Source organism: Salminus brasiliensis, chromosome 3 (genome assembly GCF_030463535.1).
Source record: "Salminus brasiliensis chromosome 3, fSalBra1.hap2, whole genome shotgun sequence".
Classification (NCBI taxonomy): domain Eukaryota; kingdom Metazoa; phylum Chordata; class Actinopteri; order Characiformes; family Bryconidae; genus Salminus; species Salminus brasiliensis.
The window spans coordinates 41400518-41424712 of NC_132880.1; the positions used below are offsets into that span (position 1 = coordinate 41400518).

Sequence of the window (24195 nt, forward strand, 5' to 3'; positions counted from 1 at the left end):
CGTGTATGAGCTCATTGCTGTGCCACAGCAGATTGCATTGCATACACAACCCGAACGTCGGCTTCCTCAGTGAAGCTGCGCGTGAATCTTCGGACAAAGCAATGAATTGTGGGTATTCCATAGGGCATAGGGCATATCGTCAGTAAACTACTTATTGCAGTGCATTGTATGTTTCAGTCTTAATTACAAAATGGCAAACCCCAAAGTAGTGCACCATGCAGTGAACTGGGCACAGTTGGACATGGCTCTTGTAGCTACTTATTGTGGTGCATTGTGGGATCATTATAGTGCACTGAAAATTGGTGGTGCAAAATAGTGGAACCAAAAAAGTAGTGCACTATATAGTGAGTAGGGCACAGTATTGCTCTGATTTATTGTGATGATAAAAATATTGTCATATGGTCCATCCGCTTGCTTCTTGTGAAGGTAGCCTACTTATTTGGATTCAAACAGTAATAACTGTAAGGATTTTTTTTTTTTTGTTTACTGTTGGTGGTTAAACAGACCACTAGAGCTCTGTTTTGTGCACTATTTGTTTTGGGCCTTCTTTATCAGCTGGACTTGTGTTTACTTGGTGGCTGCGCGGTGACGTTTTTCCGGAATCTCCATGTGAACGGACCGTCCTCAGAGCTGAATCGGAGCGGCTTCCGGGCACTATGTAGCAGCTGGGAAACATGGCGGAGGAGCTGCTGGAGGCTGTGGAGAAGTTGCAGTCAAGGCTCTCAGAGAACCAGGAGCCTCGTAAGGTAGGACTCGATTGTTAGCCGTGGAAAAGTAACGCCTGGCGCTGAGCGGTGCGACCGAGTGTCTGACGCTCGTGTGGAGTGTGGAGGACCTCAGTCTGCGACTCCAGTGTGGAAAGTGCCTACGCGACGGTGTAGCACGACAGCGAGATGGCTCATTTAGCAGCTAACTACAGAAGTCTGAAGCAGTTCGGAGTTATACTCGTCTTAATGCACTCGATTTAAACACGCTAGCTATATTGACAGTGAGCATTGTGAAAAGTGACAGGTGTCTTTCATGATATATGAGCTGATAGTAGCTAACAAACAGGCCCTGTGTGTGTGTGTGTGTGTGTGTGTGTGTGTGTGTGTGTGTGTGTGTGTGTGTGTGTGTGTGTGTGGTAGGATGTAGTTACGTTAGCTGACGGCATTCGTGGCCGCTTCTAGTCCGATTACAGAGACTGGTGAAACCAACTCACACTAAACTAACCTGACCTAAACTGGAATCTACCCTCGTCTGAAATTGTGCTTTCGAAGCTCAATAAAAATCTCGCATGTCTGAGTAAACAAAACTAGCACCACCCTTTAACTGACTTGTACATCCTGGCCTTTAAAGGCCACAACGCTCCTGCTGAATGTGTCTTATTTCCTTAATGTGTGTGATTTCAGTAACCCAGAACCTTTTTTTTTTTGCAGCCATCCTATTAGTCTACTTTTCTTGTAGTAGCCCTGCCTAATACATGTTGATTTCTTTTGTCATTCCTGTGTCCAGCTTCTGAAGACGCTCAAGAGGTTGGGGGAGCTGCCCATGACCGTGGACATACTTGTGGTACGACAGATCCTCTTGGTTTAAATTTTATATCTGTAATAAGATGTGAGAGAGTTGTATGAGAAGGGTCTGGTATTTATGTTGTGATGTCAGTATTATTTGTACAGTGAGTTTTTTTTTCTGGAAGTTTCACAAAGCACCTTTACAGAAATCTAGAAAAATAAGACAAAAATAAAGAATTAAAATGAAATCTGTAACCCTAAGTGAGCATGCCAAAAGCATCAGTGGCAAAAGATGAAATCTTGGGAGGAATCAGGGCTCAGAAGTGGGGACGACGACGACTCCTCTGGTCAAAGCCACTACAATTACAAGTACATGGTTTGAGGTCATCCTGGCACCACATAAGTTCATTGTTATGCCTGGGTGTACTGATATAATCATTGAAATGTTTAGTAGTCATGCTGACTCAGTCCCATCATATATCCAAGTGTTGGTGCACCAGGATGACAGAGAGATGTAGTTTGATGGTGTGGAGTGAAGCCGGTGCAGGGAATGGAAGGTAGGAGACTGGTCTGAGGCAGGTCGTATGAGGCAGAAGGTCAATATTTCATCAGCTTCAGGCTGGACAGTCCAGTCAGCATTCTCAGTGCTAGACTAACACAAGTAGAATAAGCTAGATGACTTGGATTGTCACCTCTTGAATATGCTGTTTTAAGCACTGGGCTGGGGTTTAGTTTATTTTGAAAAATTCTCATCTAGTGTCTTTCCTCTGCCTTTATAGGAAACGGGTGTTGGGAAGACTGTAAATTCTCTGCGCAAACACAACATTGCAGGGGAGGCAGCAAAGAACCTTGTGGCCAAGTGGAAGAAGCTGGTTCCTCAGTCTGGAGATAGGTAAGTGTTGACACCCACTGTAATTGGGGGTTAGTGTAAGCACATGTGAAGAAAATGGTTATAGTCAAGATGCTAGTTGGAGTCTGCTGTATACACATGGGGGGGAAAGAAGTACAACTGATCCTAACCTAATCTTATTACAAAATTGCATAACTGGATGTCCTCTTAAACTTCCTTACCAGAGGCTACAGACATGCCAGGGAACCTTTACTGGGTGTGCTGTAGTACAGAATATCACTACTGGCCAAGCTGTGAGTCTTCTGCTGGCTTAAAGGCACCACTGTTCATGTGTCACCATTATGTGTCAGCAGACCCAGTAACCCAAGAGAGGGTCGCTCCCACTCGCGGGTGGATGACACCAGAGGCTACAGACGCGCTAGGGAACCTTCACCAGAGGAGCCACCACCTGTAGAGGAACAGGAGGAAGAGGAGGACGATGAAGAAGAAGAAGAAGAAGAATATCAGCAAGCCTACCCTGAATCCCCCCCACAGCACTACAGCCCCCAGGACAGCAGGGCACAGGAATACGAGTCAGAAGGGTATGAGAGCCCAGTAGAAGAACCACCGCCTAGTCCTCCCAGAAAAGAAAGCAAACACAGTAAGCTGCATAGAGAACCAGCGAGAGAACACGGCTCTCACACCTCCAGAGAACAGGAGAGACGCAAGCAGTCTGCTCAGACTTCAAGCAGTTCCAGCGAGACACGGATACGCAGTGATGAGAGAGAGCAGAAAGGTGGCGCTACACACACATCATCCAAACACAGTCGCCACTCTGGTCCACATGAAAGTAAGCGAGAAAAGAAAGGAGTCAGTGATGGTGGGTTTATTGTCGTTATTTTGTTTTTAACTAGGACAGTTATGTTGTAGTTTATGTTGCTGCTGTCACGCAAAAACCTCATCCATCCAAAGTACAACTTTACAGAAAGGGAAAAAGCTTTCAGCGGCAATCAATGTTTATTCAGAAGTTATTTTGGAGCTTTGGTCCATTCATCATGAAATTTGCCAGATTTACATTGTCAGAAATTGAAAAACAAAAAGGACGGGAGGTAGGGCGGGTATTAGCAGCAGCATACATATACTCATAAGATAAAGATTTCTTTTAGATAATAGAACTCATTTACACCTGGTCACTTCATCCATGTTGAGTATCAGGATTATATCTGGATAAGGCCAAGCCACATAAAAATGCAAGTGTAAACACACCAAGACTCTGAGACGCATTTGAGCCCAGTTATAGCAGTGTAAACGTGGCCATCTCTCCAAGACCCATTTGATAACCGAAACACCAGTAGTAATTGTCACACAACGAATAAATTTGCATATTCTGGACCACACTGCAATCTGGTTTCAATGTGACTAAGCGGAGACTCATTTGACTACAGAGTATAGGTGCATGGGGCTAAAATCTTATCAGGATACAGTCCAGATAGTCACATGAAGTGACCAGGTGTAAAGAGGTCAGAGACTGCTGTAAGTCATAATTGAGAGATTTGGCTATACAAGGTGTGGTGGATAAAGATCTTGACTGCTAAAGGTCCTGTGTGTGTTTGCAGGGAGGCCTCGGGAAAGAAAGGACAAGCCAGAGCCCGCACAGGATGATGAGGATGAACCTTTTGAGGCTCCCACTATGTCTTTTGAATCTTTTCTCACATATGACGAACCTTCCCCTAGTAAGAAGAAGAAGAAACCGTCTCGGCAACCTCCGCCTGTTATTCCTGCCCCTTTAGTGTCCAAGTCCAGCAGATCCAATGGAACTCGCAGCAAACGGCCTGAGCCAGTTGTTCCGTCAGTGTCCACACACACAGTGCCAGAGAAACGCAGAAAGGTGAGGCGTTTTCCACCACCTTGTCTTAATGCAGCTAATAAAAGCATCTTAGCAGTTACTATTGGGAGTTCCTAAAATGTTATTGAGGGTTTTTTTTTTTAATTTTAGCAGAGTTTCCATCATGTAAAAACTAAAAATTCACATTTTTACTCATATTTAACATATATTTAATCCACATATTTCTCTCACATATTTAAACATATAGACATTTGATGATCGTTTTAAACATGTAGAGAGATGAAGGTAACATCATTAAACAAATAAAACTGATGGAATTCAGGACAATCCTCAAGATTTATCTGTCTAAAGCACATCGAAGTCCTGTTTTTTTCACTTGAGAGCTTTACCCGATACGTTTTTGGAAGCTACTTTCAGTGAAAATGATATGGTGTCCATTTAAGACTGTTGAAGACGTCTTTACGCATTTTGTGTTCTGCTCTTGGACTGATCTGCAAGGACAGCCTAACTTGGCCATGTTGGCAGTTGTTTCACTGTTAAATTATTTTGGGGACAGAACTGGTTTCTAATTGTTCTGAGATCTTTTTTACCCCATCCCAGACTCCTTCGCATCTACAGCCATCCTTCTGAAAGCATCAAAGACGTTTTTGAATCTGGCCACTCACTTCAACAGTCAAGAGCAAACCAAACTAAACGTCTGAGCTTTAAATGAGACAGGCTCCTCCAAAATCGTATGTGGCCGTTGTTAGAGTAGAAGGGAAGGAGTAGGATTATTTCTCTGTTAATCCTCGCTTCTGCTTATCATTTGTTTATGGATTTTTTTTTTCCCCTCTCTCCCTCTCGCCACCCTAGGTAGTTGATGTAGTGCCCACTCTACCTGATATCCCTTTGCCAGCCATCCAGCCTAACTACAGACCACTACCCTCAATAGACGTTACCCCACTGTCCCCACAGAGACGTAAAGGTTGGACTTCTTTCTTCTTCTGGCATTCAAAAACAGAAAAAATATAAGCCAAAACATCTTTTGTTTTCTTGTTTCCTTTGATTGATCAGCTTTTCCTTATGTATGTATGTGTATATTTTGTTAGTCCCCATATCTTGTGAGGAAGAAGATGCTGGATTCACAGGACGGCGTTTCAACTCTAAAATGGTGGTATACTCCGGCTCAAAGACTTCATACCTGCCCAAGATGATGACACTCTATGAACAGTGCATTAGAGTGTTGCAGAACAATATTGACTGTGAGTTGCATGCCGCATAATGCAGATATAAATGACCTTTTCTGATCCATGATTAATTTATGAAATCCTCCTAATACAGTGTTCTGTACTAATGTGATCTTTGCTTCCTCAGCAATTGATGAAGTTGGAGGTGTGCCTTTTGAGATCTTGGAGCCAGTTTTGGAGAGATGTACGCCAGAACAGCTTTACCGTATTGAGCAGGTTAACCAGGTATGGACATAAATGTGTACACACACACACACACACACACACACACAAACACTGATCAGCCATAACATTATCACTAGGTAAAGTGAAAAAAACATTGATTATCTTCATCTACAGCGGCATTAGTCAAAGAATATATGTATTAGTCAGCAGGTGAACAGGTAGTTCCTGGAGCTGACTTGTTGGAATCAGAAAATGGGCAAGCATTAGGATCTGAGCCACATTGAGAAAAGAGAGATCATAATGGTTAGACCACTGGGTCAGAACATTTCCAAAACATCAGGCTGGTCTTGTAGGGTTCTTTTGGTATGCAGTGGTCAGTACCTACCAAAAGTGCTCTAAGAAGGGGCAACCAGTGAGCATGACAGGGTCATGGGCGCCTAAGGTTCATTGATACACTCCCTTACAGCTTACAGGACTTAAGATTTACTGCTAACATCTTGGTCCCAGATACCACAGGACACCTTCAGAGGTCTTGTGGAGTCTGTGCCTTGAATGGACAGATATTTTGTGGTGGCACAAACTGTGTGTGTGTGTGTACATACATAAATACATACAATGTAATCAATAGATAGCCTAAATATTTTTATTGAAGATGGTGAGAAATATGGATAATGTGCATAACATTATCTTCCCTCTCATAAGTATTTCATGGAAGAATCAGATGAGCTGTGGATGCGGCACTGCCGGCGGGACTTTAAGCGGGAATCTCCTCAGGAGTATGAGTCTTGGAGAGAGTTGTATCTGCGCCTGCATGATGAACGTGAGGAGCGCCTGCGTATGCTCACGCAGAACATCAGCTCTGCTCACGCCAACAAACCTAAAGGTATTTATAGTTGCGTCCTGTAGGAGCTTTGCAGTATGAGAAAGCGTCATAGAGCGATATTCATACTGTTGGTGTACCACTTTCCCTATTAAATCGGTTGGGGTAATAATTGTAAAAGTAATGAGTGTGTAACTGAATTGATTTGTTTGAAGTCAATTAAAAGGCACTGCTTTTGTGAATTCCTGACAGGTCGACAGGTAAAGATGGCGTTTGTAAATTCGGTTGCTAAGCCTCCTCGTGATGTTAGGAGGCGGCAGGAGAAGTTTGGCACTAAAAGTGGCTCTACCAGTGCCAGTGTTGTTGCTGCAGCTCCAACTCCAGTCAAGTGAGTCAATAATATAATAACTTCAGGACTGGCAATTGACTTTGCACACACTATTTGAAAGTACTGGGACACTACAGGAGGTTTTATGACATCCCATTTAAAATCCAAAAGCATTAATATGAAGTCTGCCCCTTTTTGCAGCTCTAACAGCAGGTTTGGAAGTCTGCAGTTAATGGTTCAGCAGAGCATTGGGAACTTTAACCTCTATGCTCCTCAGCACTTGGCGATCCCGCTCTGTAGCTTAGCAGAGTCGCTGTGGTTCGTAAATGCTTCCACTTTTCAATAATACCACTCGCAGCAGATGGTGGAATTTCTAGGAGGAAAGAAATTTCATGAACTGACTTGTTGCAGCGGTGGCCTCCTATTACAGTACCACGCTGGAATTCAGTGAACTTTTTAGAACCACACATTCTAAAGGCAGACTGCATGGCTAGAGGTGTTTGGTTTTTATACACCTGTGGAAATAGGTAGACCTAGATAAAACACCTTAAACACGTCAAAACACCTAAAACACACACCTTAATCAGTGATTAAGGGGAGTGTCCCGATACTTTATTGATTTACCTATAGTATTATTAAAATATAGTGTACATGTATTTTACTTGTATAGTCATTTGTGCCTTATGATTACATGTAAATATTTTAATCTCTATCAATGGAAAGGTGCTGGACCTTTGCTATTTAAAAAATAACTGATATCTAATAACTGATTCACATTGTGCTAAATTATTTTATTTTGTCTAAGCATTTCATCATAATATATTTTTTCCCCCCCAGAATCAGACCATCAATGTCCTACAGCTCCCTCAGTCAGTCAAGTGACGGTGGTCAGTCTTCCTTTAGCAGTCCTCCTGAATCCTCTCGTTCTTCTGCTCCTAGCAGCAGTGCTGGCCATAGTGCCAGAGACAAACCACAAGTTAAAAGTAAGTATAGAATGATTGTGTATTTCTTTAGAAGCTACAGTTAGTAATAATATACTTGTTGCTGAATGAAGTATCCTTTATCTGACCTTATCATTTGATTTTTTTTTCCTAGAAATTGCACCTATGATGGCTAAAACTATCAAAGCATTTAAGAACCGATTCTCTCGACGGTAAAGGAAGAGGAAGAGACTGGATTTCTTTTCTGGGAAATAATGTGGAGTGTGAGAGTGTAGTCAATTCTCATTTTAATGTAAAGCCTCCTCTCCTCTTTTGTTTTTATGCTTTTAATTGTATCAATGCAGATCACTGGAAGAACTGGAAGAAATTACACACACATACACACAAGCAGTGTTACCGTGGCATGTAGTCATTTGTCTCACTTTCAACAAAATCACGAGCTGTACAGTGCATCATTACACTACGAAGGGACGATGAACTCTTTGGCAGTTTTGCCCTATATATATTTAATTACCTTTGCAAGCAAAGGATTCTGAAACTTTGCTGTTAATAAGAAGAGATTCCCCATAGTAGTAAGATTGTGAGGATATGTGTTTTTTGTTTTTTGTTTTTTTTTTTTTCATTTTCTTTATTTAATTCAGTCATGGAAGTGTGTGTGTGTGCTAATATGTATGACAGCGAATGATGAAGTCACACATGAGAGGAGAGGAGGAATCAGTCAATGGTCAGGACCCTACTTTTCCGCTCGACTGTATTTATTTTCAGTCCTTGGACCTGGTTTTCCTGAACTTGGCCCTGAATGGAAGAGGATCAAAATAGTAATTTTAATAGATTTTAATAAATGTTATATGGACATTTTTAATAAACTCAACATTTTGCCCTCATTTTGTTTGTTCTCTGTGTACATTTGTTTTAAGACTATGACATCTGGTCACTATGACATATAGGGGCTTTTCCTGCTTTGTGGTCAGCGTGGTCAGGTCCAGGTAGGCTCCGGACCCACAGCAACCCTGAACAAGGAAAAAGCAGAAATAATGGATGGGTGAACACTCACACTTTATAGCCAGTTGCACTCCTGTGGAACTTAGCATTGAGCCCCTGCAGTGACCCATTTGTGGCAGTGAACACACACCCCAAGGGTGGTGGCTAGCCACCCCGATTTTGTGCTGTCCAGGGGATCGAAACCAGTGACCACCTAGTCCCAAACTCACTTTTTTTGTTGTTGTTCCTTTAAGACTATAATAAGACTTCAAGTCATTTAACAACTGGTTGATATCTATTGTCACAAGTAAATATGGCATTTGCTAATCAAATACTTCAAAAACTAATTTGAATTACCATTTATTATTATTTTTTGTTATTTTTTTCATGTAGCTGATTTTGTCAATGTCAGTGAAAATCAGAATTGGAGGCATGGAGTTGTGGGTCTGTTTCTTACTCCAATCTCTGTGAGGAGTTTGATGTGCTCTTCTCATGTCTCTGTGGGTGGCCTCTGTATACTCTGATTTCCTACCATCTCCAAAAAATACACATTGTGAATTGGCTATGCTAAATTACCCCCTAGGTGTGATTGTGTTGTACCCTGCAATGGACTGGTGCCCCGTCTGGGGGATATTCCTTCCTTGCAGCAATGATTCTGGGTAAGCTCTGGACCCACTGTAACCCTGACCAGGAAAAAGCTGAAACGATGGGAGAATGTAAGGTCACATGTTTAACCCGTCTGTGGCAGTGAGCAGCCACCTCCCTCGCCTCCCGCCCCCACTTCCTGCCAGTCCAGGGGATCAAACCGGTGGCCACTTTTCTAACGCCCCACTATGTGTAACTGATGTTCGTCACCACAAGTAAAAATTTAAATCATATTTTACATTGCTTTACAGAATCAGAATCAGAATCTCTTTATTTCACCAAATATGTTACACATACAAGGAATTTGTCTTGGTGAGAGCAACACGTATGACAAGTAACAAAAAAACACAGAACACAGTCTTAAACTAAAGGAAAATGACACTAAACAATAAATAGGGTAGGGGATAAATTAAAAAAGTAAAAAGTACTAGAGGTAATAAAGAGCTGAAAATATATTTACAGAAAAGAACATCTGTACAGGTGTGCAAATAGTCATAGTGCAAATAGGCGGAGTGCAAAATAGCTGTTCAGTCCGGTTTGGTACAGTTCAGTTGTATGTTTTGAAGTTTACAGTGGGAGGTGTTAGTTTGTTAACATGATAAGTAAGAACTGAATTCTTATTAGTAAAATTAAAGATTGACACTAGAATTTAATTTAATACATGTCAAATTTCTGAAGTCAAACATTTTGGACTAAAATATAAACAGCTTTCTTTAAGTGAAATGTGTTAAAGTGTAAAATGTTATAATAATATAAATAACCTTTATAATAAAACTGCGCAATTCGAGTCACTTTGTTGTCAAAGGCAGGCCATTTTTATCCTAATTAACATAACCATGCGTTTGGCTTGTAAAACTCGCCAGGTGGCGCTGTCCACAATCTCCTAATAAAGTGTTAGGGTTACGTCCCAAATGTCTGGGTATATTAAACGTTAGTGCACTATGAGGGTGTAAAGGCCTTTGACAAATATTGGCGTGTGAAGTGCACTATATAGGCAGCAGTGAACGGTTTGAGACGCTCCCACGTTGGAAGTCGATATTGCGTATAAAGTAAGGGACTGCAAACACTACTTGCCATTGGTCGGACTGGTTTTGCCCTGGTCCAATCAAAGCTGCGTTTTCTTAATATTTTGGGTTTCTTGCTATAGTCATTTATTTCTACGTGGTGGTTTGTTTGTTTGTTTGTTTGTTTTTGCGTATGTGCTCTCAGTTCGTGGTGCAGGTGGTGAACCGCTGAGTGTAGTAAAACCTGGAGTGTTTCTCATAGCAGTCTCGTAAAGACCACATGCTATGTCTGGGCACGGGCACGGGCATGGACACGGCGGTGGGCACGGCTGTTGTGAAGACGATCACGAGCCCGCTGAACGTGGCCTGGAGTACGGGCTGTACAGACGCATCGACATAGAGAAGCTGCAGTGCCTGAACGAAAGCCGAGATGGCGACGGCAAACTCGTGTTCAAGCCTTGGGATCAACGTGCAGACCGGGAAAAGGTACATGTAATGGTGGGAAATCCAGAAAGTAAAAAAACATCCATCCCAGGATTTTGTTCCAACTGCCGGGGCAGCTCTGCTGCAGCTGAGGGAAGGTACACTTCTGCAATGGTGGCATATCCAGGTCCAGACAGTAACGATCCAGCCTGGACAGTTGCATTAAGATGGTCCAGCTCCAGTGATGGAGCCACAGGTACAAGGTTGATTGTTTGGTGGAGATTTGGCTGGAGGGGAGCTGGCCAGGAAGTTGGAAAACACATCCGAACCTCTGGACCTGGATTTGCAACCTTTGCACTTTTTTTGGTGCATTAAGATGCTGCAGCTCCAGTGCTGGAACCACAGGCACAGTGTTCAAGGCCTGGTAATTAGCTGCCCAGTTACATGAGGCGTGTTTGAGCTGGAAGATGGTAGGAAATGTCCCTCTTAAAAGTCAGTATTTTTGTGTGATGTATTTCAAACATTTTTTAAAAAATCTGCATTAGTTGTTAAGATGTAAATATAGTAGTTCAGAGTGGTTTGCTATAAATGCTCGCTTGTAGAGAAACCTACTGAATAAAAACACTAGTCATTTTCACATTGGTTTGAGGCCTTTAATGCCAAAAAGCCTAAAATCCATCTTCCAGAATAAGATGGCATAAAATGGTTAAAATGCCCCTGTCTGATGCTTCAGATTCAGGAAAGAATGGAAAAACCTGCACCTAATACTTGGGGTTATACGTAGGGCCCAGCCCATTCCCTTCACACACTACACTGCAGGCTCTTCACAGGGGCCATCAGGTAGGCACCTCCCTTTAATTAAGCCCATGACACCTTTGGAAGGCTTAACGGTGAAGTCTGGCATCCCAGACCCACATTCCTGTCCAAGCTCACTTCACAGACGTTCACAGGATTTTACTCTCAACCTCGATAACAGTATACCAACAGCACACATTGCCCTTCCCCACCCAAACTCTGCCCAAAAGTATTGGGACACATGCCCATTCTTGTTTCCTCCGAAATCAAGGGTATTGATTTAACCTTGTGTTGGAGGAACTGTCTGTACTGTCCAGTGAAGGCTTTCTAATAGATTTTGGAGAACTGATGTGAACATTTGATTGTGTTCAGTGGACCCAACCCATCCCCAACTCCACAACCCTTCCCTGAAGTATTGGATGGAGCACTATTCTATCATTCCAGAGAATTCAGTTGCTCAATACTAGGGGGCTTCATACCTCTCTAGCCCACGTCTGGCATTAGACTCCAGAGAGTCCTATTCCATTGGCAGTACTTTTTAACAGGGACTAGACAAGCTTCGTTAGAAGAGGTGTCCACAAACATTTGGACATATAGTGTATTACAGCAAAGGGGGCACAAACTCCCAAATAATACCTTTTGGTTTTGGAAGAAGCATTGGATGAGCAGGTGTCTAACGTCTGCTTGTGTAGTGTACTTGGTGCAATGGCTGAGCTGATGGATGAACTACACTGCTGTAATTAAATATACTGTTTTTTGTTTTGTTTTTTTTTTTCAGTTTGTGGAGAGCGATGCAGATGAGGAGCTTCTGTTCAATATCCCGTGAGACTGTGATCCTCTTCTATCACATATGTGCTGCAGTCTCGTGGGTCATGGACCATCAAATTTGTCCTCTCTTTTATTCTATTCTTCATGTCTTGTTTCTTGGTTGCTTTGGCAGGTTTACAGGAAGTGTGAAGCTAAAAGGGATTATCATTTCCGGGGAGGATGATGAGTCCCACCCATCGGAAATGAGGCTGTAAGCATACTATTAGTTTGATGTCCTGCCTGGCACTAATTGTGTACAGCATTAGTGTGCCCTTTTTGAGATTTCTTTTACTCCACAGATACAAGAACATACCACAGATGTCATTTGATGACACGAGCAGAGAGCCTGAGCAAGCATTTCGCCTCAACAGGGATGCACTAGCTCAGCTTGAGTATCCAACTAAGTAAGTTTTCTGAATCTGAGAGACCTCATCCTCAAATTGAAATGTAGGTCAAATAAATATCAAGCATAAATATGTATTCATGGTTACGTTATAGATCTGTTGTATTATGTATTACACACCGATAAGCCATATAATTAATACCAGACAGGTGTGAATATAACAGGTGAAGTGAAAAACGTTGATTATCTACAGTGGCATCTGTCAAGGGGTAGATATAAAAGGGCTGCAAGTGGACAGTCAGTCCTTGAAGGTGATGTGTTAAAAGCAGGACAAATGGGCAGGCGTAAGGACCTGAGCCACTCTGACAAGACCCAAACTGTGATGGCTGGATGTTCGAGTCAGAACATCTGGCTGATGGTTTGAAGGTCTTTTTTTGGTATGCAGTGGTAAGTACCTACCAAAAGTGGCCCAAGAAGGAACTACCAGTGAACTGGCTCATTGATGTAATCCACAGAAGCCCCACAACCTGCAGGGTGTAAAGGACCTGCTGCGAACGTCTTTGTGCCAGGTTCCCTGTGTTATCTTTAGAGGTCTTGCGGAGTCCGTGCCTTGAATGTTCAGTTCTGTTGTGGCAGAACAAAAGGGGGCAATATTAGCAATATTAGGCAGGTGGTGCTAAACTTATGTCTGATTGGTGTTCACTAAAGTCTTGTGTGGTATCTATGTTTCAGTGTTTTACACCCTTTTTATATTTTTTTTATTTGCTCATTTATTTTACAGAATTGCCCGCTTTTCCAATGTGCATCACCTGTCTATTCATATTTCTCGAAACTTTGGGGCAGATTCTACTCGTGTCTACTACATTGGACTACGGGGAGAGTACACTGAGGTGAGAACTGGGGATTGGGACATTTTTCCAGTAAAGAATCAGTCAGTGTTTGTTCCTTTTAGCTCTTGGTTGCATTATCCAAACACATAGCATTATAGGACTTTCCAAGTACACCTAATATTCTGAAGCTTAAAAAACTGAAAGAAAAAAAAAAAAGACAATTTAGAGAGAACACAGATCCACTGCTCCACAACTCAATCTTGGAGGGGGGGCTTTATTCCCGTATAGCCCACGCTTGGCATTAACCATGGTGCCAATAGGTTCATGTTTATCTGCCCCAGAGAGTCCTATTTTATTTGCAGTACTTCTCTACAGGGACTAGACAAGCTGTGTGTGTGCATTTGCACATCTGTGTCAGCAATTAGTGAAACTACAAAGTAAAGTAGCTGAGTGCATTCATTAGAAGGGGTGTCCACAAACAATGTATCTTCCAGGGTGAAACAGTCTTGAGACCTTTGATGTATATTTTACTTTCGTTTTTGGAACCTTATTGGTGTGGATTGTCTCTGAAGTTGTTCCCTGTTGTGTTTAAGATTAAACTTAAGCTTCGTTTTTGTTTTATATGTCTGTCTCACACAGGCTCACAGACACGAGGTGACTATCTGTAACTACGAGGCAGCGGCAAATCCAGCAGATCATAAAGTGGAAACGATCACTCCACAGACACACTTCATATCATGACAAAAAATGCGTGCTTGTGCCGTTAGTATGAAATTAATGCTTTTTGGTAACTGAAGTGTGTGAATTAGAAGAGAAACGTATGTCTTAAGACATATCTAAAAGGAACTGGCTTGTTTGACTGCAACTTTTTGTGTGCCAATAAATATTCAGAGTTACACAAGTGTTTATAATCTCCTGGAATAGCAAGACGCTAATTTAATAATCAACATAAAACAGAAGAAGATCATTGTTTAAAAATGACAATTAAGCTGAATAATGAATAAAAGCAATGATTAGGAGAGATAGTGAGACACTGGTTTTATTGGCTTGCGTCACCAATATCACAACAGAGGTCATGTATTTGTGTGTGTGTGTGTGTATCTGTATATATGTGTATATATGTGTGTGTGTGTGTGTGTGTGTGTGTGTGTGTGTGTGTGTGTATATGTATGTATATATATATATATATATATATATATATATATATATATATATATATATATATATATATATATATATATATATATATATACACACACACCGCCTTGGTGGTGTACTGAATCCAGACTGGTTTTATATTATTCTGAACAATTTCACCCTGAAAAATGTAACATGTAAGTTAGGGGGTGATATTAGATAGATTCCTCCACTCCCCGCTATCTCAGGCTTGCAGTGGGGTAGACCTAAGGCCCAACCACCACCACCCTGAGTCATTATAGGAACCAGAACAGAGGTCGTTTACATGTACTGTATTGTATAACAGGGACAGTAAGAATACAGAGATAAAGAGACAACTCGTAAAAGAGTTATTCCTGATTTTCAATAAAACAACGTGGAAAGTGGAAAAACGTTCGACACTGAGCATTTAATCCACACATGGTTGCTAGTTTAATCTTTATAGTGTTGTACCTAATAAAAAAGTACATTCGTACACTCATTTGCCACACGCTTATCCCATGTTTTAACGTTTTTGGAAAGGGTGGGCTGGCGATGGCGTCACGCTGCCCACTGCCCGCCCCTCTCCGGCAGAAAGCAGCGGAAGTTCCGTTGTGACCAGCGAGAGCGAGCGGTGAGTGTATGACTCTGTAGCGGTGGGCCGAGGTTTTTTAATTACCCTTTTATTCCTCAGAAACAAGAACTGCGGGCAGGTGTGATGCCGAGTTTAAGGGGGCGCTTGTTTAGTAGGACGCGACAGCTCGGGGCCCTGGCTGAGCGCGCGCGCGCGTGTGTGTGTGTGAGCGAGCTAATGCAGCAGTGGTGATACAGAGGGGAGCGGGGGGTTTAGCCAGACAATACCGACCACTGAAGCTCAATGCAGGAGGCAGCGCGACTCTCAGTGTGGGGTTATGGAGGGAGCGGGCGAAGCGGGATTAAGCACGCTGTTTGCGGGGATGAACGAGCGCATTGAAAGCTGAAACAGTCCCTCGGGTTTGCTTATGTATCATCCTGAATTCCACTAGCCGGCTAAACTGGGCTAAGCTGCTCTGTTCTCTGTCTGTGTCCCTTCCTCCCTTCCTCCCTCCCTTCTTCCCTTCCTCCCCCACTATTGTTTTTCCTTGTCCGCCCCCTCTTCCTCTCAGTTTGAACCCAAATGAAAACTAGACTCGAAGCACACGAGAGAAATATCCACCCGCTCTCCCTTGAGGCTCCGGTGAGAAACAGTAGCCTAATGTAGTGCTGGTTGACGAGTTGCCATACTGTAGTGGTCGCGCATGCGCTGTACGCTTAGCTCGCACCGACTGGCTGTAAGGGAAACACACTGTTCTTTGAATTGTTCTGCGGTTGGAGGCAGCCATTAGCTAGCTATCTTTCTTGTGATCGTGGTGTTTCTGTCCTGTTTTTTGCTCTGTAGTACTGTTGGACAGTCTGATGGTCTTTCTTTCACTTTCTTTGACAAAGCTAGCGCCAGCCAGCTAACGCTAACCCGTTCACGGCTCCGTCTGTGGGGCAGGTGTTTTGATGAGAGCCTCCGTTCGTTTACACGACGACCGGCATATTGTGGGGTCGCCTGTTGTTGTTGATGTTGTTGTTGTTGTTGATGTTGATGTTGTTGTTGTTATCATCTCTGCTCTTACTGTGGAAAGGAAAGTGAAACGTCAGACAACCTGTTTCCTGTAGACTGTAATGGAAGTCAGGTGGAAACCCGTGATAACACTGAAGCAGCACACGGACATGTTTGTGCTGCTTCCCCTTTAGAAACTGCAGCTGAAGGCCATTGAAGTTGCTGCCCACCGTGCTCCTCTCATTTGTTGCTGGAAAGGCTTTACCGAGGTTTAGCACTCGTGATTTCCACTTAAGCCATTAAAACACTGATGTTTCAAACTGGGGACGTCCTTGTTGCTGGTAGAGTTGCTTAACACACTCCTATTTCATCATGGAAACCCAAAATGGCTTTCAGTGCTTGATGACTGGCAGGGTCATTAGACTAATAGGTAAGCTGTGCAGGCTTAAATAGCCATAGCAGTCAATGCTTAATTAACTCTTCGGTTTCTCTCCAGTAAAGACACATGTTCAATAGTGGCACAGAATTCCCATCGGCCTCCTCCACAGTTTACACATTAACCATTTTCCCTTTGGCCTTCACTTATTAGCACTTTACTAACCCCAGTGGTGTAATTCTGCATAGATGTGCTTACTATTGTGCTGCCTTTAACTTAACGGTTATGATGACAGCCATTGGTTTGCAAGCTCTACTAATATGTAGACTTGGTTAATGAATGGCAGAGTTGCTGAGTGAGTGGAATTGCAGGTCATATATAGTTCAAGCATGCTGTTGTACATGGTTGCATTGTAACCTGACTGCATTGTAACCCTTCTTTTTACTATTCAAAGCACCCCCTTACAGTGTATGTGTGGCAACAACATGTCTGTGCCGCTGCTCGCCGAGGCTGTGACGGTATCTGGGACGGAGAAAGAGACTGCTGCGGTGAGAGACTGAAAGAAAGCAAGCGAACACAGTACCTTGTGATGATGTGGTTAAATATCTGTGTGATGTGACTTTAAGTTGGAGCAGAATATTTAGTCAGTATTTTTCCATTGACCTGACATGCTTAGTTGTTGTGTTTTTCCAACCCCTGCATGGGTAAACCACTGCTAAACTGCTTCAGTTAAATATATGTTTATGTTCCTGTGCCTGTAAGTGCAGAACAGGACTGTAATTTTCCATTCAGCACAATATCAGTGGCTTTTCTCTGTTCATGATGTAGGTGTATGTGAACGTTTGAGACACCGCAATTTCACAAGAAAGCACCCAAGGTCTTTTCCCTCCTACATAATATAAGGATTTCATAGTATATTTTGTTGTCTTCTGCAGGTCATTTTTCTCCATGGTCTGGGTGACACAGGGTAAGTCCTGGTTCATGAAGTCCTGGATTTGAGTGTTTATAAATCCTATGTATTTAGATGATGATTAGTATGCGAAGGGGGGAGGGGGGGTTGTTCAGGGACCAGTATTGAGGTCCTAGCATCTGTATTGATATCAGTAATTGAAATGTTGAACAATACCCAGCTATAATGGTTCATTTTTATTAAGGTGTAATTATCTATTCATATCTAAATGTTTTTCCTAATTGTCCATGTAGATACAGTAGTAATATGCCACTATGACAGTCCTTTGGTATTTGAAGGAGGGCTATACACTTACATAAGGCTGTGCTCCATAAATTGAATTTTCCTGCATGTAAAAATTGATTGTCTGGATATTTCCTGTCTCTTTTTATACTTGACTTGTTCTTTTGTTCAGACATGGCTGGGCAGATTCCATGACATCAATTAGGCTGCCATACGTCAAGTACATCTGCCCACATGCGTAAGTATCCGAATGAATAATTGCAGAAATTGATCAACAATGAATAGATGCAAAAATAGATACAATAAGTGCAGTAAATATCTGAAGCAGATGATGTGTAAAAGTAATTAATTGAAGGCTAATCACTTTAATATTAATGAAAAAGGTTAAAAATGGACAAATTGATGACAAACATGTCTCACTTTGATCTGACCCAGCTATCAGTTGTATTGCAAGTCAAAGCTAAACGTCAATGTAGTCAGTTGCTAACCTGGTATACTGTCCAGATAATTACTACAGCTATAACCAGATGCAATGCAGAACTTTCTTCCGGTATTTACTTACTTGCTCCCGCCCCTGACTGGTCTGACCAATAAGAGGAGAGAACGCTCTCACGTGATTTGTTGTGAGTTTGTTGGTACACTTGAATTTTTCCCTGTGTGAAAACAAGCCAAGGAGAAAATGCTCCAAGTTTACAAACTCGTTAACTGACATGGACCAGGACAAACAAGCTATAGGTGTAAAATCACCCGGAGAGACCTACAAATGGATTTAGGACATATACCTAGTTAGTGGGGAAGATAGTGAGGGTACTAATCATGGTGTATAATAAATATTAATGGAAAATGTTTTGTATTTCGGTACTTGTCATGAAATGTAGAGTGTAAGTTTGACACTTAGAGCTATTAGAAAAGTAATAGTCTTTAAATGTTGTTTCATTGTTTTTAAAATCAAATTTCTATTTGGTGGCCGATTAGTTCATTCATTCATTCATTAATTCATATATTCATGCCTACAGACCTAGAATCCCTGTAACACTCAATATGAAGATGACCATGCCCTCATGGTAAGATATTCGTAATGAGCTTTACAAGATTTATATTTGTAGAAATATTATTTCCGCATGTTTTGATCTGTGAGAAGTTAAGTAATTTGTTTTCTTGCAGGTTTGATCTGATGGGCCTGAGCCCAGAGTCTCCTGAGGATGAGGCGGGAATTAAGAGAGCAGCTGAGAACAGTAAGCATAAGTGAAATGTGTCAAGTACATGGACATAAAAATGTATTTGTTCTCTTTGAAATAATCCTGGTTTTATACTTGAATACACCTGGAATTTGTCACAGTTATTTAAAGCACGATTTTAAATACTAATATTTACGGTTACTGATACAGCTAACAGTATTCTGTCAGATGACTAACTTTTTTGCCTCTTCTACAGTCAAGGCCATCATTGACCATGAGACAAAAAATGGGATACCAGCTAATCGTGTCCTCCTTGGCGGGTTCTCTCAGGTGAGCAAATGCTGTCTTTTCCAGTCCTTTTCTATCCTAAGCCTTTGCTAGGTAAAAAAACTGGCAGTCAGCTTTGTGTAATCTTTTACATACATACAAAGTAATGTCTCCTTGTTGTTGAGTTATTTGCATTTGCAATTTTCATGTTTTTGCTAATATCATATTTCACTGTAATTATATAACTGAGACTGTTTGTATCTCATTTCTAGGGTGGAGCTCTCTCCCTCTACACTGCTCTTACCTGTCAGCAGCAGCTAGCGGGTGTGGTTGCTCTAAGCTGTTGGTTACCGCTTCACAAGACCTTCCCACAGGTGTGGCCTTTGTGTGTGTGTGTGTGTGTGTCTTTAGCTTGCCTAAACACATGAATCTGATTAGATTAAAAACAAACGGTCAGCAATAACAAATCTGATCTGAGCTTTGGCGTCAGCTGCCTAATGCTTGTACTTCGACAGGCAGCCAAAACCATATTTATAATGTGTACCTGATATGTATCTAGAGGTCTAAGCAATGATCATAACATATTTAACCAGCTTGTTCATTTGGAGGAGACGCCAGTCCAGACTTACCACTTGTGTGTAAATGTAGCCTTAATGTAGCCCATGTGACGCATCATGTGGATGAGCTTATGTGTTGTTGCTCCACTAGGCGGCAAGTGGCAGTGCAAACAAGGATATACCCATTCTGCAGTGTCATGGAGAGATGGACCCAATGATTCCGGTGCAGTTTGGGGCCATGACAGCTGAGAAGCTCAAGACCATAGTGAACCCACAGAAAATCACCTTCCGCACCTACCCAGGCCTCATGCACAGCTCCTGCCCCCAGGTAAGTTGTGTGCACTTGGTCCCCTAACCTTTCACTTTAAAGAGCTTGTTGCAAGTTCTGGGTGTTTTTTGGATAGTACACAGTGAAACCACTTAATGTTTTATGTTTTGCCTATGTATCCAGCCCAGCCCAGTGGAAGGAATGTTCCCTGTGACAGTTACAATAAAAAATTACCCCTTAAAATATTACTTTCCAGGTGCCTTGTAAGCTTTTTGCGTTCTCTCTGCACAAGATTATTGTTTATGTCCACTTTTGATAAAAAAAAAATCTAAAAACAAATATGATTTAAACATAATCATAAATATGTTTCTTTGGTTGTGTGTGCAATGTGACATGATTTGATGCAAACAGTAACTGCATTGGAAATGATTGGCAAGAGAGAAGATAAGGTGATGGGGTTAGGAAATATCTCATGGCTTTTTGGATTTGTGTTAAAGACTTTTGAATATCAAATTGAAAAAAATAAAGGTGACCTTTTTACAAGTTATTTTGAAATTGTTCATTGAATAAGAATTTTCTCTAAAACCTAAAGGGTTTTATTTTTAAAGATACTTGAGTCCAATTTTTGTCATGATAAAATACTAACATTTATAATAGATTAAAGTATTCAAATTCTCAATTCAATTCTTATAGTACACAAATTGTGTAAAGTACTCAGATTTGAACCATAATTAGGAATTAAATTGTATTCATATGTTAATTGTCAAGAATTCACATTTCATTTATAATAGAGTATTAAAATTTCAACTGTAACAGTGTTCACATTTCATAGGATTTAAATTGATTGAAATTAAGTATTCAGATTTGTAATAAAGTATTAAAATTTTACAAATATTAATTTTAATTGTGTAAAGTTTCAATCATAATAGTATTTAAATTAGTATTTAAATAAGTGTTTTTATTTTAATATTAATCAAGTAGAGTAATAAAATTATTTGATATATTATTTGTCAATTTTGTGATCAGATTTCAATCATCATACAGTAAATTGCTCAAGTTTCAATAAAAAGTATTAAAGTTTGCTCAAGTGTTTTTTTTTTTTTTTTTCTTGTTTTTTTTTCCCACCCACTACTGCTTATATACTGCTAATATACTGTCTAATTGTGTTCCCACTAAACTGACATTGATACTGATGCTGTTTGCAGGAGATGTCTGCTGTGAAGGACTTCATTGAGAAGCAGTTGCCCCGAATCTGACCTCACTGTGACCCTTAGACACCGACCTCTCACCTCTGACCCGCTATTCTCCCACAGGAAACAGCCATGAGCGTCCCCTAACACACACACACAAACACACACACAGAGGCATGAGCATCTGTCTGTACATACTGTGAAGACGCAACGCATTCGTACATCGATGTCTCATGCCTTTGTACATTCATACACACATCAAGGACAGTCATTTGAGGGTTCTGTGTCATTGTGCATTTTACAGTGTTCAGTGCACACAAGTATACGCTCAACACGTACCCAGTTGTACCCAACAACATTTGGGAGAATCACTGATTTTTCACAATACATTCCCATCGCTGTTGGAATCTTAAAGCATTTCTCTTCACCTTTTTTAGCCTCTCTCTCTTGCTTTCTTTTGCTCTCACTCTCTCAACTACTTTCTGTGAGAAGCAGTACGGGCATCACTCTGCTCCACTGCCCATTAGTACACCGCTTTAGCTTCCCAGTGTAGCCTGCTGCACCCAGGCTGCTGGAGAGCGCAGCTCTGACAGGCCTGCGGTGCTTGAGGTCCATCAGAGCCTGTAACTGGTGCCGTCTGGAGTGACTCATGCTACACTGCTCTGCATGCTGCTCTCACAGTCCATGGTTGCAGGGAAAAGAGGAGGGGGAGCATCATGCTGCCTCCAGACCTCTCACGGGTGCTCCTGCATATTCCGAGATATTTTGGACTAGACTTTCAAAATTGAAATAAAAGCAAACAAAACTTCTGAAATAAACCAAATGAATAAACAATGTTAATTTTTCCTTCACCATGCTTTTTTTCTTCAAACCAGTACTTGTTTTTTTTATATTGTATACAAGGAAAATCATTTGGGTAGAAAGGCTGCTTACAGTTGTGCCATATTTACTAAGAGCTTAAGCTAAGAACTTGGGTACAAGAAGTTTACAGATGCAGTAGTGCGTAACATAGCATTTTAAATCATTTTGTACCATATCTGTATGAAAATGTACAAAAGAAACTTGATTTTAAAACACTGTAAATGAACCAAGATCTAAAAACATTTTTAATATTGAATACAGTTAGTGTACATCACTCCAGGCGGCATCACTTCAAAACCTTGTGTATAAGAATATCCCCAACACACAGTACATTTGCTTACACTCCACCACCAATTAAATCAATGCATTAAAGCCACAGTCAGGGATTTCTGCAGCAAACACAAACCATTAAGAGCCTCTGAAAGTGGTTCTTCCAGGTCAGCGATTGATGGGTCAGCATTCAGATCTCTGTATGATCTGTAGAATAGCAGCATTAGTCCAAACTTTGGTCCATCAGAAATCCCCGATTGTGGCTTAAGGTTTTAGTTTTCCTTTTTGAGGGCTGGAAGGTGTCTGACATTTGAATTGGTTTTCTCTTTGCATTAATATCTCGTTACTGCAGGTTTAAAAAGGTGAAAGGTCAGGGTTACGGGGTTGAAGAGCATTACTAATGCAACACCTACTGTACGTGTTTGCGCCTTTAAAACAAAACAGACAAAAAACTTTAAATAAAGGAAAACTTAACAGAATCCATGACTAACTATATTAATTGGAAAATAAAGGTCTTGGTTTACAAACTTGTTTGGATGCTTACATTGCTTTGACCATTTAAAATGGTGTAAACGAATCCTGAAATTCTCAGTAAATTGTTGTTTGCGAAGTCATGAATGTTTCTTCTTTACTTCTTGCTTTCCTTCTAGATGCTTCTCACTGCATTATCTCAGTATTACTTTATTGTATGGCCTTTCTCCCAGACAAGTCTTGTCTCTTTGGCTACAGCAGCTAATTTGCTGGCATATCTACCCCTGCATCTTTCTTTCCTTTTCTTTTGTTTTTGTAGTAATGAATATTAGTTAACTTAATTGGTTAGTTGCAGGCATGTACGCAACATGTCTCGAGGCCTGAATGTCGTGTGAATATGGGGTGTGCTGGTCTCAGGCTGTGGTTGGTGAGCAGAAACTGGTTAAAACTCTGGGTGTAACAGTGAACTTTACAAAGTGTGTGTCCTCCTGAGTTGTATTTTGTCATTGGTTGCTGTTTTATCATTTGTGCTCATTTTCAAAATGATTGTGTTCTGTCATCTTTGTCTGTTTATTTGATTGAGTGTGCTGAGGGACAGTTAGTTCTTCAAGATTTTTCCCAAGACACCTTTATGTGGAATAAATAATGCAAATCGCAGCAATACAATAGTCTTGCAGTGTTTTTGTTCCCTTCTTTTGTCATTTAGTGCAATACACTCAGTGCATTGCCCATATAAGCAGGATTTAGGCATGAACAGGCAGGCTTCGGAGAAAATCCCTCTATGGCTACACAGCTGCAAGGTACTATATAAGTTTTTTTCTGAGCAATTCTATATACCATTTTTATCATTTTGGATTGGAAAGTGTGTGAATGTGAAGAACCTTTACATTCGTAACGAACATTTACATCAAGAGAAGGTTCTTTAAGCCTTTAGCAGGTTCTTCAGGGTCACATCACTATTGCAAAATCATTATTCTGTGGCTCTGGGCTCAGCAAGCTGCCACTGTTGGGCCCTTGAGCAAGGCCCTTCACTCTCTCTGACTTGTTGGCTGCCCACCGCTCTGGGTGTGTGTGTGCTCACTCCTTCTAGTTCACTAGTGTGTGTTTGTGTTCACTACCACAGATGGGTAAGAGGACACAGAGCAGGACAAAATCTGTGCACCTTTACCTTTATGCAGACTTCGATCTCTAAGCAAACTCTAGTTCACATTTCTCAGTTTAGTGCAAATTCAGTTCATAATCAATGTTGTGTTGTTGTGAGCTTCAATAGAGAGAATTTAAGGGGCTTGGTCATCTGCAGGATCCAGATTATTTGCTGTTTACACCAAAATAAAGTTTGTTCTGGCTTGGCGCTAGTCCGGACCATG

General features: G+C 41.3%; 3 protein-coding genes across 5 annotated transcripts; all 3 read left to right on the forward strand.

The window, feature by feature from the left end:
- The first annotated feature begins 619 nt into the window (after window positions 1–619).
- On the forward strand, window positions 620–8532 carry eloa (elongin A). 2 transcript variants are annotated; one of them, XM_072674872.1, is made up of 12 exons: window positions 620–746; window positions 1495–1551; window positions 2273–2385; window positions 2694–3202; window positions 3939–4210; window positions 5021–5132; window positions 5257–5409; window positions 5522–5619; window positions 6262–6442; window positions 6632–6767; window positions 7545–7690; window positions 7803–8532. In XM_072674872.1, the coding sequence occupies exons 1-12, from the start codon at window positions 675–677 to the stop codon at window positions 7862–7864; spliced, it is 1911 nt and encodes a 636-aa protein (XP_072530973.1). In that variant the 5' UTR covers window positions 620–674; the 3' UTR covers window positions 7865–8532. The 2 variants fall into 2 exon arrangements, with proteins under 2 accessions (XP_072530973.1, XP_072530974.1); XM_072674873.1 differs by having other exon boundaries at window positions 2697–3202.
- Window positions 8533–10377: 1845 nt separating this feature from the next.
- On the forward strand, window positions 10378–14495 carry pithd1 (PITH (C-terminal proteasome-interacting domain of thioredoxin-like) domain containing 1). The gene is made up of 6 exons (XM_072674874.1): window positions 10378–10764; window positions 12275–12318; window positions 12437–12514; window positions 12603–12707; window positions 13428–13536; window positions 14116–14495. Exons 1-6 carry the CDS (start codon window positions 10564–10566, stop codon window positions 14215–14217), a joined length of 639 nt encoding a protein of 212 aa, XP_072530975.1. The 5' UTR covers window positions 10378–10563; the 3' UTR covers window positions 14218–14495.
- Window positions 14496–15191: 696 nt separating this feature from the next.
- On the forward strand, window positions 15192–23494 carry lypla2 (lysophospholipase 2). 2 transcript variants are annotated; one of them, XM_072676262.1, is made up of 10 exons: window positions 15192–15265; window positions 17029–17122; window positions 17510–17541; window positions 17939–18004; window positions 18783–18830; window positions 18931–19001; window positions 19201–19274; window positions 19484–19585; window positions 19920–20096; window positions 21242–23494. In XM_072676262.1, the coding sequence occupies exons 2-10, from the start codon at window positions 17045–17047 to the stop codon at window positions 21290–21292; spliced, it is 699 nt and encodes a 232-aa protein (XP_072532363.1). In that variant the 5' UTR covers window positions 15192–15265; window positions 17029–17044; the 3' UTR covers window positions 21293–23494. The 2 variants fall into 2 exon arrangements, with proteins under 2 accessions (XP_072532363.1, XP_072532364.1); XM_072676263.1 differs by lacking the exon at window positions 15192–15265 and adding an exon at window positions 15877–16628.
- The last annotated feature ends 701 nt before the right edge of the window (window positions 23495–24195 follow it).